Source organism: Pelobates fuscus, chromosome 11 (assembly GCF_036172605.1).
Source record: "Pelobates fuscus isolate aPelFus1 chromosome 11, aPelFus1.pri, whole genome shotgun sequence".
NCBI lineage: Eukaryota > Metazoa > Chordata > Amphibia > Anura > Pelobatidae > Pelobates > Pelobates fuscus.
The window spans coordinates 5748614-5769271 of record NC_086327.1 but is presented as its reverse complement, the minus strand read 5'-3'; the positions used below and the strand labels follow the sequence as shown (position 1 = coordinate 5769271).

The window sequence follows — 20658 nt, the reverse complement described above, 5'->3', positions numbered from 1 at the left end:
CCTCCCATTTACCAAAAGAAGTCAGAGGGGGCTGGCTGATTTCCACGCCACATCATACTGTGCTGGGAATTGTGGGAACCGCAAGGGAGCATGATAGAGAGACATGCTCACCCCTTCAGTCCCCCTATGCTGACAGCTCACTGCTGTCAGCATTAGTGAGTGTGCCGCCGAACCGGCTAGGCGGCCACCCGGCTACCCAGCCTGACGGCACCAGGGTGGAATCAGGTAAGACAGATTGGTAGGCGGAATGGTTCAAGTCAGTACGAATGCTTACCTGTTCAAATTGATTTTGGTAGGTTGGAGCTCGTTGGTGGCTTACAACCTGGGGGTGTAGGGGTATCCGGGTATACCCCTAAAATGTTATAAGTTGGTAATGGAGGCCTGTTGTGGACGTGTTATGTGTTATACAACAAGATAAGGATGCACACTAATATACTAAGAATTTATTAATAAATCCTTTATTAAATACACCAAAAAAGATACATAAACAAAGATACAATAAATAGAGCGACCAAAAAAAGGCACATGTACAAATATAATTACCACCAGTAAACAAGCCTAATGGGACAGAACATGAGTCACCAATCCCCCCAATGTTTCAGTAAACCTCCTGCTGCCTTTATGAGGGGTGCCTGTATCCTCCCCTTTCTTTGCCGGCCTATATACCCCACATTCAGCTGATGGCCATCAACATCAGGTCTTGGCGAAACTGGGAGTGACATCATCACTTCGGTGTCGAGACCCCTATTATAATAGCAAAATAGTACAGAGCCAGATATAGACTCCTAAAATTGCCCTATTAACCCATAACATAAATTCCCAATAGCCACCTCCATCCAACACACAATTGTCCTTCTTCCTATATCAGCGAACCCAACCTAATTTTCCGGATGTGTTATGTGTCATTATTGTATTTAGAATTCCTTATTGTTTAATGTTGGGGTCATTGTCAGTGTGTGTATCGTGTTGTTAAGGGATTGGTGGGATTAAGTGGGATGTTTTCCAATAACGCTGTGAAATTTATTTTCCAAGTCCCATTTTGTCCCTGTGTCTTTCTGGGTCTTGATAATCTGCGCATGTCAAGGCCTGGGGCTCATGTTGATTACCCCTTGCCCTGTTCACAACCGTACTGAGAATATTCTGGATCCGTTAACCCCTGGCTCATTACACCCTAGAACTATGTCCACATTTATCAGAGATGTTAAACTTCATTCCTTCGTTTGTTTTCAGGATTCTACATAAAAAAAGAAACAATGTAAGTGATGGATTCAGGACTCTGGCTGCTGATTGGCTGAATTTCACAGCAGTTTGTTTTTGTTGTTGTTATAGTCATGGAGCAATACATACCGACCAATCAGCATCAATAAAGGTTTAAAAGGTTATTCAATGGACATCCACATATTGCCCACCTTCCAACTTTCACATGGTTATTATTATTATTATAAAGTGCTGTATATTATCAAGTATGGGTCTACTCCAAACATGCCTTATATCAATTTCTTCTGGGTTTTTAATTGGTTTTATGTTTTTTATTCTTTGTTTTATTCTTTTTTTAATAAAAACTGTAAGAATTCTATACAAATTAACTTAAAGGAACACTATAGTCACCTAAATTACTTTAGCTAAATAAAGCAGTTTTAGTGTATAGATCATTCCCCCGCAATTTCACTGCTCAATTCACTGTCATTTAGGAGTTAAATCACTTTGTTTCTGTTTATGCAGCCCTAGCCACACCTCCCCTGGCTATGATTGGCAGAGCCTACATGAAAAAAAAAAACTGGTTTCACTTTCAAACAGATGTAATTTACCTTAAATAATTGTATCTCAATCTCTAAATTGAACTTTAATCACATACAGGAGGCTCTTGCAGGTTCTAGCAAGCTATTAACATAGCAGGGGATAAGAAAATCTTAATTAAACAGAACTTGCAATAAGGAAAGCCTAAATAGGGCTCTCTTTACAGGAAGTGTTTATGGAAGGCTGTGCAAGTCACATGCAGGGAGGTGTGACTAGGGTTCATAAACAAAGGGATTTAACTCCTAACTGGCAGAGGATTGAGCAGTGAGGCTGCAGGGGCACGTTCTATACACCAAAACTGCTTCATTAAGAAAGTTGTTCAGGTGACTATAATGTCTCTTTAAGATAAACCCAATTTGATCAGCCTGAGCTGACATGGTGTCTGAAGCCAGTCAGAGTTATTATGACTGTCAGTGACTGGATAAGGCACAGCTTGGCATAGAACAATGGCAGCCACCAGCCATACCTCATCATTATAAGGAGATACATGCTTTAGCTTGACTTGTTTGTAGCCATTTGTGTGAGAAGCCCCCTGTCCTAGGAATGCATCTTCTTCCAGGGATAGAGTTTAATGGTCCCCATGTTGTTATAAGGCCCCAGGATGACAGTATAGAGTGGGCCTGTTGTTACAGAGGTGGGGGTATGTGGAGGGTAACTCTTCCCACTCTCAGCCAGGCAGCTGTTTGGGGTCACACTGTGCACTCTAATAACTGCAGTGAGAGTTACCATAATCCCATGGACCGATTCTCATTTGCCATTTCGATAAAAGTGAAATTGATTGAAGATTTCCCTCCATGGACTTGTGTTCTTTCTAGTTATTATAAATATCAGCATTCAGCCACAGGGGGCGCCACTGATCCCCTGCAGACAGGTCTTTACATAGCATGTCTCACATTAGACTGCTTCATTGTTTGCCGAGAGAGGAAGATACTGAGATAGACAGAAAGTGGAAGAGAGAGAGAGGAAGAGAGAAAGAGGCAGAGACAGAAAGAGACGGAGAGAGAGTCATTGATAGAGGGAGCGAGAGGGGCTGAGAGAGGGGGAGACAGAGACAGAGACAGAGAGAGAGTGAGAGAAGGACACGGAGAGAGAGGGGGAGATATACAGGGAGACAGAGAGTGAGAGAGACAGTGAGAGATACAGGGAGACAGAGAGTGAGAGAGACAGTGAGAGATACAGGGAGACAGAGAGAGAGACAGAGAGAGTGAGAGATACAGGGAGACAGAGAGAGAGAGGGAGAGATATACAGGGAGACAGAGAGTGAGAGAGACAGTGAGAGATACAGGGAGACAGAGAGAGAGAGGGAGAGATATACAGGGAGACAGAGAGTGAGAGAGACAGTGAGAGATACAGGGAGACAGAGAGAGAGAGGGAGAGATATACAGGGAGACAGAGAGTGAGAGAGGCTGGGAGAGAGAGAGGGAGACAGAGAGTGGGAGAGAGAGGGAGACAGAGAGAGACAGAGAGAGAGAGAGACAGAGGGAGAGAGAGAGAGGGAGAGAGAGTGAGAGAAGGACACGGAGAGAGAGGGGGAGATATACAGGGAGACAGAGAGTGAGAGAGACAGGGAGAGATACAGGGAGACAGAGAGAGAGGGAGAGATATACAGGGAGACAGAGAGTGAGAGAGGCTGGGAGAGAGAGAGGGAGACAGAGAGTGGGAGAGAGAGGGAGACAGAGAGAGACAGAGAGAGAGAGAGAGAGACAGAGGGAGAGAGAGAGGGAGAGAGAGGGAGAGAGAGGGGGAGAAGGAGAGAGAGAGGGAGAGAGTTTCTGATTGACATTCCTACAAAATGTATCAAGTATTTTTTATTACATATTAATTGATTTAATATTGTTGTGCAAACTTTTTACATTAGATTTGTAAACTATGGTATGCATAAAAATATATCAATATATCAAAGTAGTACAAAATCGAAATATTTTGCATAATATTAAATAATTTGAAATGTTTATCGAACACTCTCCCACACTCCTTACCTTTCCATTATCCCTTTTACCCCCTGGATCAGACTGATTCAATTAGTGAATTGTTTCAATGTAACTAAAGCCAGACTGTGCCCTTAGGGGACCCAGACTAGGTGGGTCGGTGGGTCGGTGGGCAGGTGGGTGAGTTCATGGTTGCAGGGATAAAGCCATAGCTAACACTTTCTCAGATTTTGGGGTACCAGCCTCCTCCCCCAGTGTGGGTTGCAGCTGTTGCTGAGAGCTGGATGTTGCAAGCCTGCGGTTAGTTAGCTCACTGAGGCTGCAGATGGTGATAAGACACAGGGTGATATTTAAAGGAGCGATGTATCTCCCTGGGTGTCACTGTAACCATGGCTCTAACTGTGGGTGAAACCGAAAAATATCAGAAATCTCCCAAAATGTGTTTTTTTTTTTATTCCCCAAAACCTGCATTCTCTTCCACCACACATCCTGTAATGTAATATAATGTCTGTCTGTACTGATCTGGGAAGGGTTAATGTATGACATGTCTGTACTGATCTGGGAAAGGTTTATGGATGGCATATCTGTACTGATCTGGGAAGGGTTAATGGCATGTCTGTATGTACTGATCTGGGAAGGGTTAATGTATGACATGTCTGTACTGATCTGGGGAGGGTTAATGGATGCAGAGTTTTACAGAATCCCACCTGCTTGGCAGAGTGCCAGGGGGAAAGCCCTGTGCCAAAGATAGCCCATTACCCTGGGAGTAGAAATGATACAGACCTTATGGCAAACTCCATCTCTCCATACACCAGCACCTCTCCCATCTCACAGCACCTGCCTTCTGGACAGCTCCCAGCCTGCACCTGCCTTCTGGGATCATCTGGAGCAGGAAGTCACCCCAAAACTGTCTTGTCCCCCTCTGAGCCAGCCAGGCAGGCGAGCCTGTTCTCTTACCCCAGCAGTTTGTTCATAATAAAGTCTAGTTCCCCAGTATCTAGTACCTCCCCCTCCCCTACCTTTCCCCTCTTACCCCCCTGGCAGCCAGGAGCCCTCTCTCCATCACTGAGAAAGGGGGACCTTCTGTCTCTATAGTCAGTTTTCATTTATTCATCAATCAGCAGAAGGAAAGCAGTGTGTGACCTCACTTCCACAAACACACACACACACTCACTGACAATCACACACACACACACACACACACACATACCACAGCCTCTCATCCTGTCTCTGAGTGTGCTCTGTGCAGCACCTTGACTCAACATGGAATCCTAAGGAGCACACTGTCAGCCAGGAGCCATGGACTGCACCATCAAGGTAGGTCCTGGGGCTGGTGGCCCTGGGTGATCAGGATCCCTCCTCCCCCTCCTTTCTCACACTCAGGCTTTGGGGCGGTAATCCGAGGCCCCCACTCTTTCCTTCTGGTACCAAATTTCCTCTTCCTTCCCCTTGGTGGTTCTTGTCTGAGTTTAAATAACACCCCAAACCGCCAAGACAGGAGCAGAGAGAGGGGACCTTGTGAGCTCAGCCTGGACACAGGGCCCTCACAGCAGGAATGGGGGGCCACATCCCAAACACCAGCTCCCCAGGGCTGGGGGGACCCCAAGGACCACCTGTTCACAAGGGAGGAACAGGTGGGAGATGCACACCAATGGCCAAGCCAGCAGCAGCAGGTGGGTGAGAGAGTCTGGGTAGGGGGACCCTCACATTCAAAATCAGGGTCTTGTAGGAAATGCATTGACACCCCCCCCCCCACCCCACCCCCACCTGCACCCCAAAATATAGCCAAGCCAGCAGCAGCAGGTGGGTGAGAGAGTATGGGTAGGGGGACCTCACATCCAAAATCAGGGTCTTGTAGGAAATGCACAGACCCCCCTTCCCCCCCCCCCCCCAGCACCCCAAAATATAGCCCAGCCAATGGCCAAGCCCACAGCAGGTGGGTGAAAGAGAGCCTGGGTGGGGGGACTCTCACGTCCTAAATCAGGGTCTTATAGGAAATGCATTGACACCCTCTCTGAACCCCAAAATATAGCCTAGCCCTGTGAGAAGACAAGTGCATAGAACTTCTATCATTTGTTAAAAACTAAAAAGGGAGCCTGGAATGAATAGACTCCTGGCCCATCAGGTAATATCTACCCAGACATAATATCAGATCATTTTTATTCGATTTTTAAAGTTTTATCCAAATGTCTAACTCCTCCCCTTTGCCCACCACACATTTATATTTTAATTTTTCACTGTAAACATTAAGAAATGAAAACAATAATTCATAATATAAATCTGTCTAGAATGGTCTCTCCCTTATATTTTAGGGTAATTTCTCCCTTTTACAAACTCTTTATCTCTTTAACTAATTAAAAGTATAATCGAGAAAATCACAAAACATGCACTAAAAATTCTCCACTGCTAATAATATTACTAATAACTCACTGACAGCGTGCTAATAATTCACTAATTGACTGATAATGCACTAATAATGTTTAATAAACATCCATTGGCAATTATTAGTAAAAACCTAGCAAACTAATAAGGTCATTAAAGTGGTTATTAATTCAATGGATTTATTTATTCGCTGCCTGTTGCACTATTTGCAGTTTTGAATTAATCACTGTTATCTCACTTCAATCATTTTTGTTACAGTTTGTTTTAATTAATAAAACGATATATGTCAAATAAAGAATTAATTTGTTAAAATGTTTCTTTTTAAACCCGTTTATACCAAATTGATACTTAGTTTCCTATGTAGTCAGGTGTGAGCTTAAACTATAACATGTAAAATAGAATAATATAATAATATAACTATTTTGAATGAGAGAGCCACACCAATACTAAAACTTAATATTTATCATTTTAGCAAGATAATTAGAATTTTTATGGTCAATCTAGTGTGTCAGTTTAAACCCAAATATAGACTATTATCAATGCATTAGCATTATAATCTGATATTAACTATATAGAGATATTAAACCTGAGTGTGCTTAAATATTAAATGAAACTGAATACAGAATTATTATTTTATACATTTATTTACAACTGGTTAAAAACATAAAATAAAAGATTGTAGCTACTATTTAAATGGAACTCCGTGTGCTTGTCGCTCATCATTTTAAGGTTTATAAAACCTATATATATATATTTATTTAGATTTATAATTAAGTTCACACTTAAATATGAAAAATATACTCGAGTCAGAACGATTAAATAAACATCATAAATTAATAACACAATTCAATATTCTCAATGTTCAGACTAAATGCATTTTTTGGGACATTTTTTAGCCGATAATGTGAACTGAAAACATGTCAATAATGGGCTTACAAACAGTTTCTTACAAATTGCTCAATAAGTTGCACATTGTGTGTAATTGTTTTTTACGCAACTTGTTCTTTTACAGAAATCATGTTGTAACCATAAAATGTAACGTAATATTTACCAAATCAACAACAGTATCAATAAATAAAATAAATAAATAGTATCAATAACAGTATCAATAAATAAAATAAATAAATAGTATCAATAAATAAATAAATCAATAAATAGTATAAATAACAGTATCAATAAATAAATCAATAAATATAATGTTACAGCTATTTAACCCTCTACACCCCCGTGGGCTTTAACTAACACACGGTGACTTAGAAGAAAATGTATCATAGTTATTGTATTTTATTCATTCAATTCATGTATTAACCAGACATTTTGCACGTTTGAAATTAGCAAAAACAAAAAACCAAAAAAACAGAAAAATCAAACAAAATCTGCACTAAAAAATGGGGTTTTTAAATTAGGATCTGACTGAGCACCCCGAATTCCCATTAAAAATAGAAAATATCATATATTGTTGTTGTTTTTTATTCGTATTATTAGATTTTTTTTTAATTTTATGAACATCTTCCTGAAGAAATGTTTAAACTTAATTTATGGATTTTTGTTTTCGTCACATAAATCGTTCGCGTGTGATATCAATCTCCCCGAACTCTGAGTAATAAAATATAATCTAATATAATATATAAACAATAAAACATTCCACAATGCGTGATCAGACCATAGTTGTATCGAATAATAAAGAATTGCTATTAATTAACAGGTTAGGATCGCCTACTTTCCAGCAATAATCTTATTGTGTATTACCCAACATACCATTACTTTTTAATTAGATGGGCTTTCTATTATTTAATTTATTTATTAAACAGGTTCTTATCTGATTCATAAAAAAACAGGAAACGAAACATTGTAAAGTCCCCCCCCCCCCCCCCTCCCCTCATATTACCCCACCCACACCATGGGGGTATATTTTAGGCATAAGGAGCTGAGCAGGAAAAGTTCACCATCTCAGACATTACCAGATTGACTACTTTGGTCTAAAATAGAAATATTTACAGATCCATTAATGTTAAATAAATGATTATTTTACAAGTAAGAAAATAATCTATTTTTATATATAATATTGGCTCTCTTACTGTGGACGCTTTAGAATGAGTGAGTTAATACTATAACATGTATCTATGAGTATCACTATGTGGATTTACAAACATTGTTGGCAATATACACAATGCTATGTGTGTGTGTGTGTTTAATGTGGAAAGAATACGTTAGATAGTTTATATAAAATGTACAATGTGATTGAAATATTTAAGTAAATGATATAGAGTGTCCAAATTAAATAAATAAATTAAACAAATTCAATCTGATTAAACAAACATTTATTGGCAGAACAAAGCGTGTTTAACAAATTAAAGTAAAATGAATGCATGGGTTAAACTGTCACTTTCTTTTCCTGTACCGAATATTTCTATAAACACCTCCTTGCAGCTGTGTGCTAATATGTTAACATTTTATTTCACTGACAGAACCCAAATTAATTATTGCATTCTGCTTATTACATGGGCAGTATTTAAGGCCCAGTTTAACCCCCTCACCCATCCTATTTAAAACATTGTTTGAATGCAGCCAGGAATTGCTTTAAGGCATTGCCATTCGATCATGGATGATGGGACTTGGAGTCGGCAATACCTGAGAAGCTGCCAGCTGAGCACATTATGACTCCAGGGTAACACACAGACACATACTAGAATCGAATTCTGGGGCAACGTTCGAATGGTGGCATTCCATTGTTTCCATGGTAACAGCCCCACTTTAAGAAACTTAGATTGTGGATAAAATGAAACGCTCATATATAACACAGTGGGGTTTTAAACTACCTGCGGTAGGATTACAGCTTGAATTAACCATTTATCTCATGGTTAATAACTGGGACCGTTTGCAGGAAAGGGAGGAACACGGTGCAGGAGCCACGGCAAGGGTTAATCTAGTTTATGAATGGTATCCTGGGCCCTGAGTCCTGCACCAGTGTTAACCCCCTCACTGCCAATGTGTTTCCCTGTCTCTGTATCCCGTCAGCAGAGTGCAGCATCATGTTAACCCCTTCACTGACAACTTGTCTTTATTGAATAGAATAGACAAACATTTATTAGACATATTGTATCATTGCATCGCTAGTGAATAATCATTAGATAAAAAAGTCAAATAATGGAAATACTTTACATTCAGTTTCTGATAAATAAAAAATATCCAGTATTCTGCCAGAACTGTCACATCATGTCTATCTGTGGGAATAGTGTGCTCTTTAACATAGGACAGGATACCAAGCTGCTACATTGTATCAGTAATGTTTGACCTACAAACCATCCTGCAGAGCTGGAGCTGGGGTGATATGGAGGAGCAGGTCCAAACAGTAAGTGGGATTTAAACACAGGTCCCTGTTATTCCAGGTTTCAGACACTAAGTTCCCTCCTAAATCTAGACTCAGTGGATGGTCCCATTCCTATCAGATAAGGGGAGGATAATAATAGCAAGCAGGGAGCTGACTGGGTCCCTCCCCCACCCATGGTCACTGGGACAGGAGTAATAAGACATATAGTTATTCCCTTACACCAGGGGTAGGCAATCTGTGTCACTCCAGATGTGGACTACATCTCCCATAATCCTCTTACATCCATAATTCTGCACAGTATATGGGGAGATGCAGTCCGCAACATCTGGAGTAACAAAGGCTGCCTACCCCTACCCTACACAATCTGGTAATCTGATATAACCCATTTTATTTTGTACCAAATTAAACCGTCTTGTCAACTCAAGCCCCCAGACTTCACCTGCAGAATCACCCAGTCCATCAACCATCATCATGTCCTATTCTGGAACCATCAATAACTGAAGAACAGAGTGATGATGCTGGGCTCAGCGCACACTATAGGCCTACTTGTCTCTATGTAGAACAAGTGCATGGTTTGAGCCAGGCAGCTGTACTTACTGTATGGTGAATCAAGGATCACAGAATGAATACCTGTGTGGTCAGTATTAGTATGGATAGAGGAAAGGGAGGGAGCACAAGAAAGATCGGGGAGAGAATTCACTATAAGGACAGGGGACAGTACTTCCTTATATTGGCCAAAACAGGTTTAGTCATTTCTACTTTAAGATAAAGATCATGAGAACCCACTGTATCTCCTCAAACACTGGTTACCATTGGTGTAAAAATGTGCTGTTTTCAGTCTACATATGGAAGGTTTTATTTATTTTTCAGTTGATATTTTTCTTTCTTTTGAAATGTTCTGTGATATTGGAGTATGATTAATATAATTTCTGTTCTCTTTGATTGAGTGATCAATATAAAATATAACAAACTACAAACCAACTCATACATCCCGCAAGATAATATCACCAAAAATAAAGATTTGTTTTATGTCTTCAACGTAAGCTTAATTCTATCACCGCAAGCTGGCTGCTCGGTTCATTTCTTTATCAATATTCATGTTGAGTGAAGAAAAAATGGCTGAAAAATTAGACTAAAATAGTTCATCTATGACTGGAGCCAAATCTGCTACTTTGGCCTGGGGTACTCCATTCATTTCATTATAATGTAAAGGTTAGTGAGTAAGGTGGTTATGGTACTGCGCCAGGATTTATTGGATCCATTCCATTTAATGGCAGATCCTTCTATAAGCAATGCTAGCGATAACTGATAGCTTTATTTACCAAACACCCATTTTCAGTGAATTCCCATTTGGAAATATTCCATGATTTGATTGTGTTTTACTTTCTATGTTCTGTTTTGATACATTGATCTGTATCGTGTCTTGTGATCGCCACTTGCTCCTCATTGAACATCCATTAAAAAAAAAGATTGTTTTAAAGAAAGAATTGTGAAATTTAAGCCAAAACCCGATTGTGGAAAAATTCTGCACCGTCGCTTTAATCACACAGAGCTATTCAGTAAGGTGAATTTGGAATTTAAGGTGAAACTAGCTGAACAGGAAGAGTTCTCTATGCAGCTCTGCATTCAGTTCGGCTACTCTGGCCTTAAAGTTGGGCGTCACTATGAATTCTCTCTTTAGTAAATAGCCCGGTCAGTTTAGGTTATTTTAGTATAATTATTGCCGCCTTGGTTTCACGTTACGACAATTCAGAGTTTAGTAAATAAACCCCTTTGTTTATATGGTGATTTAACTGTACATTGAAGAAGGAGTCGCATTAGTTTTTCGATTTCTTTTCTAAAATTGTTTTATAAAAGATTTTTGTTTATCCACTAAAATCCATATTGCAGGGGATTGTAAAGCAAATCTCCACATTGAGGCTCCAGCTGTGATAGAGCAGATTTAGAGATTTTTAGTCTAAACGTTGCCACTTGGATTAAACTTTATTCCAATTCCCAGTTTGATAAGTCAGCCTCCCCGAGGCGATATTAATTCCATGTGTAGTCTGCTAGAAAAGCAGGGCCCCCAAGCCTTGCTGATTTATCTGCATGTCAGTAACCTGCCACAGTCTTGTTTTATGGCTTACAAAGAGCGCGGATGGCTCACGGTTTAAACTTGCAGCACTAGGCCTACGCAACCGCAGAGTATTATTGGCAGCGGTTAGCTGCTCTAACGGCTGCTTTCGCAGAGCGCAGGGAGTCCAGAGATCACTCAGTGCAGCTGATGTTCCACTTTCAGTGTGACAACCCTTTAACGCTTTGAGTGCCAAAACACAGGCAGCAACTTCACGCTCAGCCATTATTTACTAAACGTTGAATTTTAAAACCAAGGATGAATTAGCAAGGCTGTGGCAATAGCGGATTCAAAAAATGTATTTCAAATCAGCAATTTTTACCTAAATATAAAAATTCAGTTTTCTATTCAGTAAAATTTAGTGTTTCGTAAATACACCCCTTTCAGTTACAAGTAGAACTTGTCTGACCCCAAATTTAACATATGCCCATTTATAAATCCCATGTAAGGACACCGTGTAAACAAATACTTTGATCTGTGGCTGGGGAAGGATTGTGGGAATTATAGTGACAGTACACACATAGCTGGAGATATTAACATCACTTGCTGGTTGTAAAGGGCCCATCATGCTTTCCTCTACAATGTATCAGGTTTGGGTTAGATTGTCCATGACAGGTGTTGCCCTGCAGTATGCAGAATTCATATCCTGCGGGAGACAACCCAAGGATACCTGCTTAATTACTGGAGTGATTTCCCCATAGAGTACATGAATGCTATTTACAGTGGGGTAGCATGTTTCATGTGTGATATTTCCCCAGTAAATCATTGTGGATCAAGAGAACCTATAGAGACATGGATTCACATCCCATGATAGTGATCATTAGACCACATTTACCATATTATTACTGATTTAGGGAAGCCAATAATACACCCATACGCCCAATGCTGTATTTCAAGCTATACAGTCCTGAACAATGCGTCCCTAGATGGGTGTTACCGCATACAGCGAAAGGGCAAATCACATTAACCATCAGAACAGTTACAGGAAATCTGTCACCAAACTGAGAACAATAACTAATTCTACAACTGCTGTGTCTGCATTTTATAAATTATAGACGCTTCTAAAAAAAATGCTCCTTTTCCTTAATGGGGAGAATGCCAGCGGGGGTTAAATTAACGTCTTAACCTGTTTTAAGTGACAGAGAACCAATATATTAACAATTTACCTTTTGTTTTTTATTGTAAACAAATGATTATATTTGATGTTCCAACATTTGCTGCAAAATATAATTTGTTGTGAAATCTGAAGTGAGCTCTCAATAAACCAGGAAGTGATTTAGGTCTTTTATGGGTACAGCAATGATTTCTGTACTTTACTTGTAAGATTCTTGCTTATGAAAGGTACCAGCTTGATACCTCACCCCAACATCTGGGGGTATAGAATCAGGACGTGTGTTGGTGGGCTTTCCAGTGGTGTTGCCAGTGATCCAACTTGCACAACCAGCGATGCCCATAATGGGCAGGTCTGCCTGGAAAGTGGGCGAACCCTTGCATTGAAGCGGCATATCAGAGTGCGTCAAGATGCTTCCCAGTCAGCCCCCAACAGACCCACCAAGCCCTCTCTGCAATGGCCCGTAGGTCAGAGCTAGTGCGTCTAATGATGCGCTTGCAAAGTGCTGCTTGGAGACAATTCCATAAATTGGGAAAGTGGGACAAAACCCCAAAACAGGGACTGTACAGACAAACATGGGTCAGTTGGTAGTCCTGTGTAAAATGTGCCACATGCAGAGAGTAAACGGTTTAACAATTACAATTAAAGGATCACTATAGTGTCAGGAAAACAAAGCGGTTTTCCTGACACTATAGTGCCCTGAGGGTGCCCCCACCCTCAGGGTCCCCCTCCCGTGGCGCTGAAGGGGCTAAAACCCCTTCAGCAGCTTACCTTATTCCAGCGCCGGGCTCCCTCGGCGCTGGTGACCTCTCCTCCCCCGCCGACGTCAGTGGAGCCGAATGCGCATGCCGGGCTCGCATTCAAAGTGTCCATAGGAAAGCATTTCTCAATGCTTTCCTATGGACGCTCTGCGTGATGGAGGCATAATATGCCTCTAGCGAAGCAGATGCGTCTCTAGTGGCTCTCCGGAAGACAGCCACTAGAGGCTGGCTTAACCCCAAATGTAAACATAGCAGTGTTAAAACCTGAGGGACCTGGCACCCAGACCACTTCATTGAGCTGAAGTGGTCTGGGTGACTATAGTGTCCCTATTAACAACTGATCTGTCTTTACAGATAATGTTAAAAAGAAAGACCTCCTTCTGCTCTAACATTGTCTGTCACTCTCAGCCAATGAATTCCATCCATCAAGATATCGCTAATATAAACGTAGACCGAAACGGTTTGAATCAGTGGGATGATAACTAGAAAGTCCAGGCACCATAACCACTACCGTAGAGAAGTAGCAAAGCTCTCCTTCAATGTATGGAACTCTGGTCAGCACAGAGATTGCTATTATTATTAATGTATCACCAACATATTCCATAGCGCTGTACAATAGTAATTGAGTGAATCAGTGCCACTCACGGGATGATGTCCCAGACGTGTCCCAATGGGGGGGTAACTCGCCCCAGTAACCCTGCTCGCAGTGCTGTACAGGAAGTTGTACTCTAAATATGATTATCTGCTCTTATCTCAGAAACCAGAAGGTCAGAAAATGTCCGGCACAGCATCCTGAGTCTCCAGGAACTGCCGTCACACACCCTGTATTAGCTGACATGGAGCAGGCCCTGTTACTGGGGACAGACAGCGAGCTGAGTGAAAATACTCAGTTATCACACCATATTTATTAATACAAAGTAACAGAGAAATATTGTAATGACAAACATTCAGGAGACACCACCACTACCACCACCACTGTATTCAGTATAAAGCATCTCTCGAGATACTGCGATAACACTCCGATATGGTACATGTAATGAATGGACATAGCAAAATAAATCATTACAGGTTATCCCAAACCTACATAACATTCTGTGAGGGGATCAGCATAACAGATACAGAGATATTATTATTATTAGTATGTATTAAGTACCAACAAATGCCACAGCGCTGTGTAATAAATGAACAAAACTACTGCTCCCACTGGAAGGCTATTCCAGGTATCTACTACCCTTTCTATATCACTGTTACTGCTCCCACTGGGAGGCTATTCCAGGTATCTACTACCCTTTCTATATCACTGTTACTGCTCCCACTAGAAGGCTATTCCAGGTATCTACTACCCTTTCTATATCTCTGTTGCTGCTTCCACTGGAAGGCTATTCCAGTTATCTACTACCCTTTCTATATCTCTGTTACTGCTCCCACTGGAAGGCTATTCCAGGTATCTACTACCCTTTCTATATCACTGTTACTGCTCCCACTGGAAGGCTATTCCAGGTATCTACTACCCTTTCTATATCACTGTTACTGCTCTCACTGGAAGGCTATTCCAGGTATCTACTACACTTTCTATATCACTGTTACTGCTCTCACTGGAAGGCTATTCCAGGTATCTACTACCCTTTCTATATCACTGTTACTGCTCTCACTGGAAGGCTATTCCAGGTATCTACTACCCTTTCTATATCACTGTTACTGCTCCCACTGAAAGGCTATTCCAGGTATCCACTACCATTTCTATATCACTGTTACTGCTCCCACTGGAAGGCTATTCCAGGTATCTACTACCCTTTCTATATCACTGTTACTGCTCGCACTGGAAGGCTATTCCAGGTATCTACTACCCTTTCTGTATAATTAGTGCTTCCTCACATTAACCCTTAATTTTTCCAGTTAGTTATTCTCGCCTCTCTGCTTTATTTAACACCGTATTGTAATTGATGGTGTTTGGCATTGTCATTGCCCTCCTTCTTACCTCTGACGGGGGCAGTTGATGTTTTTCCTGGTACATTTTGTTAGTAACACTCAGTATCGTTTATTGTTACTTCATCTGATCTGTCCAGAGATGTCATGTTGGAGTTATGTGGGCCCCGATACTGAGCCTTGGACTATGAACAAGGACGCCCCAGTCACACGGGTTCTGCCTCTTGGGCAAATATTCTGAACAAACAGTTTAAGGATTCTTTAAAGGGAGTATACAGCAAGTTTGTTAATTTTAATTAATTGCTGGGTCCTCGCTGCAGGTTGGATGCTTTTGGTTTACTCTGCTTACTTAAAGGAACACTCAAAGTCCGCTGTAGTGGTGATGGTTCCAAGAGTGCCCTGACGCCATCTCTTTGTTGTTTGTAAAACTATTTAAGAACAGTTTGATAACTTACCTGGCTCCTGCTCCTGGGATCCTGCAGGAGAATGTGGCTAGTTAGTTACGGCCGTGTAGGGCTAAACTCATTGTAAAATGGGTTCACAAATTACACTGGAACAGCGTCAGGGAAATGCTAGCACCATAACCACTACAACAGACTGATTATGGTTTTCATACCAAACCCTCGGGATCGAACCCAGCCCTACTTTGTTCTGATGGTAAAAGAATTCTATAATCACGGATTCTATTTCGAGGGATTGAATACCTCGAGTGGCCTAATACTACATGGGAGCATTGTGTTATCCACATACAACAGGGGTGCCCAAAAGGTAGATTCCCAGATGTTTTAAAACTACAGCTTTTATGAAGCTTTCTCATTCTAAAGGCAGGCTAAAGGCATGCAAAGCATCATGGGAGTTGTAGTTTTACAACATCCGAGGATCTACCTTTTGGACAAGCCCTGATATACAGAGTTTATCTGATAGCGGCTGATACTATAACCACATCATTGGTGTCAATAAATTGGTAAGCAGCCTTGGTTTTGGCGTTGTTTAGTCTCCTTACTGCAGTCTGTGAGGTCATCAACATTGATGGCTATCATCCAATCACAGAGAAGCACTGAACGCACATAATATCCCACGTCAGCAGTTTTACAAAGATCGAGACTATTTGTGTCGGAATTCCCGGGTGGCCGTCTGACTTTTGACATTGCTCAGACAAAGCTGGTCTTCGTTGGACTATGATTTGCTATATTTATTGCTGAGAGACGCTGCGACATAACTAGTTTATAGTTTGGATGGAAAAAAGAAATCTACTAAAACTCAAAGTTAGTGCGACCAGACCAGGAATGTAATAAAACGCAGATTGACGCAGATTGGTAAATTAATATCAGTCAAACTACAGAAAGATGACTATTCACTAAACCCAGAATTGTGGGGGGGGGGGGGGGGGGACAGCATTGGAGAATTTCGTATTAGGTAGGCATTAGGATTAAGGGGGGATATAGGTTTGGGGTTACAAGCCATGAAAGTTTATGGCAAACCTTAAGCACCCCAAAAAACTAAGGACCCCCTAATCCTGACCTTATACTTACCAGGCCTAGTATGTTCCCTAACCCTACAATAACCCCAACATTGCTATCAGTGCCACTGTATGCTGTTCCTATGGAGCGTCCATTTCTGGCAATGTCTGCTCTGTAGAGAGGGGGAAAGGTCTGACGCAGAATGCAGAACTGCCCCCAGGTGCTGAACGCCACGATACAGCGCTGACACATCCAGTGAAGTGATACCACAACTATCACATACGGTCACTCTGGGCGAATCGCTCCCTGCACAGAAGAGGAATTGGAGTGGAAAAGTTCCCATTTTTTTTCTGCCTGCTCTACTTTTCGTGAACTAAAACTGATATAGACATGGCGGTTGTGAAAGAGGAAGTGATCTGTTTCTATTTTCATGCCGGAGAGCGTATTCGTCCCAGTAAACACAATTTCAGTTTTTATGGTTTAGTCAAACGGTAAATAGAGAGACGTATAAAATCTGATTTCAGCTCCAAGCTAAACAGGGCAGCGCATGCTGCCAATTTGAATAATTCATACTAAAACCTAGTAACGTTCCCTGTGGTTCTTCCCATTCCTAAAGGCTCAGTTTATTAAAAAAAGAAAAGAAGAAAAAAAAAAAAAAGATTCTGAATGGGAGAGGAATCCTGAGAAATATAAACTAATTTGCATAAAATGCCCTGTCTGTGCCTTTCCAGAAAGCAGTTAAGCTGTTGATTTGAAATGGTATTTATGGTAAACCCAGGACAGGTTTACTTTAAGTAATTCTATCACCAACAGAGAAATTAGTCATATTTTGAAATGTCTGAAATGGAAACGTACAGGGAGGAAAGGGAAAATGGACAGAGGTCAACAAACCGGGTCAGCAGTAATTTTATGAATGTGCCATGTGGTCTGTAGTTCCCGTCAGTGAAGATGTTCCCGTCGGTGACAGGTCAGCAAACAGGGTCATCCACTAAACTGAGAAATCAAAGTGAATTCAAAGGCAACTTCAAGGTTAAGGCCAAAATAGCCGCACTGTAAACATTCTCCAGGTCAGCTGTCTCCAGCTCGACTACACTGGCCTTAAATTCCCTTTAAATTCTCACTTTATTGAATACCTCTTCCTTCAATCTCCACCTTCTCCTCAGCTTTAGTGTTTGACGAGTCAGGAATCAACGTATAAACACAAAGGGTGTTTTCACTAAGCTAGGAATTCTGAAGAATAATTGTGCCACTCATCTAGTTATCCATCACTGCTAGTTTATCTTAAGGTATACAATTCCGTTGGCTAGCTATGCATTGTGGGAGTTGTAGTCCTGGAATAGATCTAAATTTGCCCATCAATGAATTTAAAGGAACATTATATTGTTATAAATGCAATGTGTATTCCTAATACTATAGTGTCCCTCGCCCCCAAGCCCCCCACTCCGGTGAATAAATAGTTTAAAACCCTTTTTATACCCTCAGCGCTGGATCGCTCTCCTCCACGCACGTCAGTGCGACCTGGGAACCTAATGCGTACGGGGTGTCACGCATGCATTAAGCCTTCCTCATAGGAAAGTATTGAATCAATCATTTCCTATGGAGATTGTGATGGGACTAGACATCATTATGCAAAACGTGAGGAGTCAAGTGTGGATTAATGGGGTTAAAGGGAAACTATAGTGCCAGGAAAACAAAGTTGTTTTCCTGTCACTATTGTTATTATTGTTATTATTATTATTGCCATTTATTTAGCGCCAACAGATTCCGTAGCGCTTTACAATATTATGAGAGGGGGGATTTAACTATAAATAGGACAATTACAGAAAAACTTACAGGAACGATAGGTTGAAGAGGACCTTGCTCAAACGAGCTTACAATCTATAGGAGGTGGGGTGTAAAAAACAATAGGACAGTAAATAGCAATCAAATAAGGTGGGAGTGAAGCAGAGCTGGTATTACAGATACCCGTTCGCCTTTTTTCTCCCAAACTGCTAGAGCCTGAGTGATTATAGCTCGCAGTTCGGGTGTTGGTTCGAACGTTTCTCCAGACGAATTTCAGCCTCCAAGTATATTCTCCCAGCAAAGTAGACAGGTACCCAAACATCAGCCTAAACTAGATGAAGGGTATAACAGGAATGCTAACCGCCTGGTTTATATGCAGTTAACAATGTACAGGGTTTACGTTGATATATTCCAGGGGCCTTCCCCACTGGACCTGAGAGGGGACAGTGACAAAATACATTCTGGAAGTACATTGGCTCTCAGGTCCAGGACACTCCTACTGACAATAATATAATCCGTCCCCAGTAATGGGGAGATAATTGAGTCAAGTACTATACTAAACTCTATTATCTCCCAACATACAAAACATATATTTCCATAAAACTTAGAAAGTACCCCAAACTCAATGGGAACCCCACAAAAGTAATTTTCCCATGATAGCACCGATCTGGAGGACCAACATATTCAAAAATCACCCAGATCGGTTCAGGGGTTCAAAATTTACATGGAGGTATTAATTTGACTGACCGCACACGATGCTCCTGCCCAGAAATAGTTCGATGAAATTGGGCTGTGCCGTCGGTCTATTTCGCAAAGTACAAAAAAACAAATAAATGCACGAATGGTTCCCCTGGCTCATAGGTAGCGTCTGTTCCCCTAGTTCGTGGGAACAAATCTACCGAATAGCGCTCTCCTGGCTGGTTGGTGAAAGGAAGCAGGCGTTCGTGTAGTTTGACTGGCGTTCGGTAAGTCGAGTGTCCAATTTTGGTTCCAGACCCTCGACGACCAAGTACCGCTGCCTCCTTTCGTGTGAACAATATGCCACACAGAGAGAGCACTAAATTGGCGGTTTGCTTTGAAATGAATGAGACAGGTATGTGAGGTAGAGGTTACTCTGGGAGAGTCTGATGGCGGTAGGCAGGCTATTTCATAGGAAGGGAGCCACCCGCGAGAAGTCCTGCAAGCGTGAGTTGGCCATACGAGTGCGAGCAGCGGACAGGTCACGGGCAGAGCGGAGAGACTGAGAAGTGGCATACCTATGGATCTGTGAAGAGATATAAGAGGGGCTAGAATTGTTCAGTGCTTTATATGTATGGGTTAGCACTTTGTATTGACTCCTATAGGATACAGGAAGCCAATGTAAGGACTGGCAGAGGGGTGAGGTGTGAGAGGACCAACTAGAGAGGAAAATTAGTCTGGCGGCAGCATTCATTACAGACTGTAGCGGGGTAATACGGCTTTTGGGAAGACCAATTAGGAGAGGGTTACAATAATCCATGCGGTATATTACTAGAACATGGACAAGCTCCTTAGCAGCATCTTGCGTAAGAATGGGGCGTATGTGGGCTATGTTTTTAAGATGGAATCTACAGGATTTTGCAACAAACTGGATGTGAGGCTCAAAGGTGAGGCCAGAGTCAAGTATGACGCCAAGACAGTGTGCGTGCAATGATGGACTGATGTGGATACCACTAACTAACTAACTAGGGAGAGTGAAGGAGGAGGATCAGTATTAGGAGGAGGCAAGACAAGGAGCTCAGTTTTAGAGAAATTGAAATTAAGAAAGCAGGAGGACATCCAGTCAGAGATGGAAGAAAGACAAGCAGTGACACGTTGCAGGACGGCAGGGGAGAGGTCCGGGGAGGAGAGATATATCTGGGTGTCATCAGCGTATAGGTGGTAGTGGAATCCAAATGAGGTAATACGTTTGCTAAGAGAGGCAGTATAAAGAGAAAATAGAAGGGGACAAAGGACAGAGCCTTGGGGGACTCCAACTGAGACAGGTCATAGGGATGAAAAGGAGAGAAAAGGAGACACTGAATGAGCGTTGGGAGAGATAAGAGTTAA

The 20658-nt window shown here is 41.6% G+C and overlaps 1 protein-coding gene across 2 annotated transcripts in view; it reads left to right on the top strand.

The window, feature by feature from the left end:
* The first annotated feature begins 4829 nt into the window (after window positions 1–4829).
* LOC134577317 (Friend leukemia integration 1 transcription factor-like) overlaps window positions 4830–20658 on the top strand; it is a 45000-nt gene continuing 29171 nt past the window's right edge. The window contains exon 1 of one of the 2 annotated variants that reach the window (XM_063436012.1): window positions 4830–5042. In XM_063436012.1, coding sequence (XP_063292082.1) covers window positions 5025–5042 — 18 coding nt within the window. In that variant the 5' untranslated portion in view covers window positions 4830–5024. The remainder of the gene's footprint in view (window positions 5043–20658) is intronic. The other variant, XM_063436013.1, reaches the window with a different exon arrangement.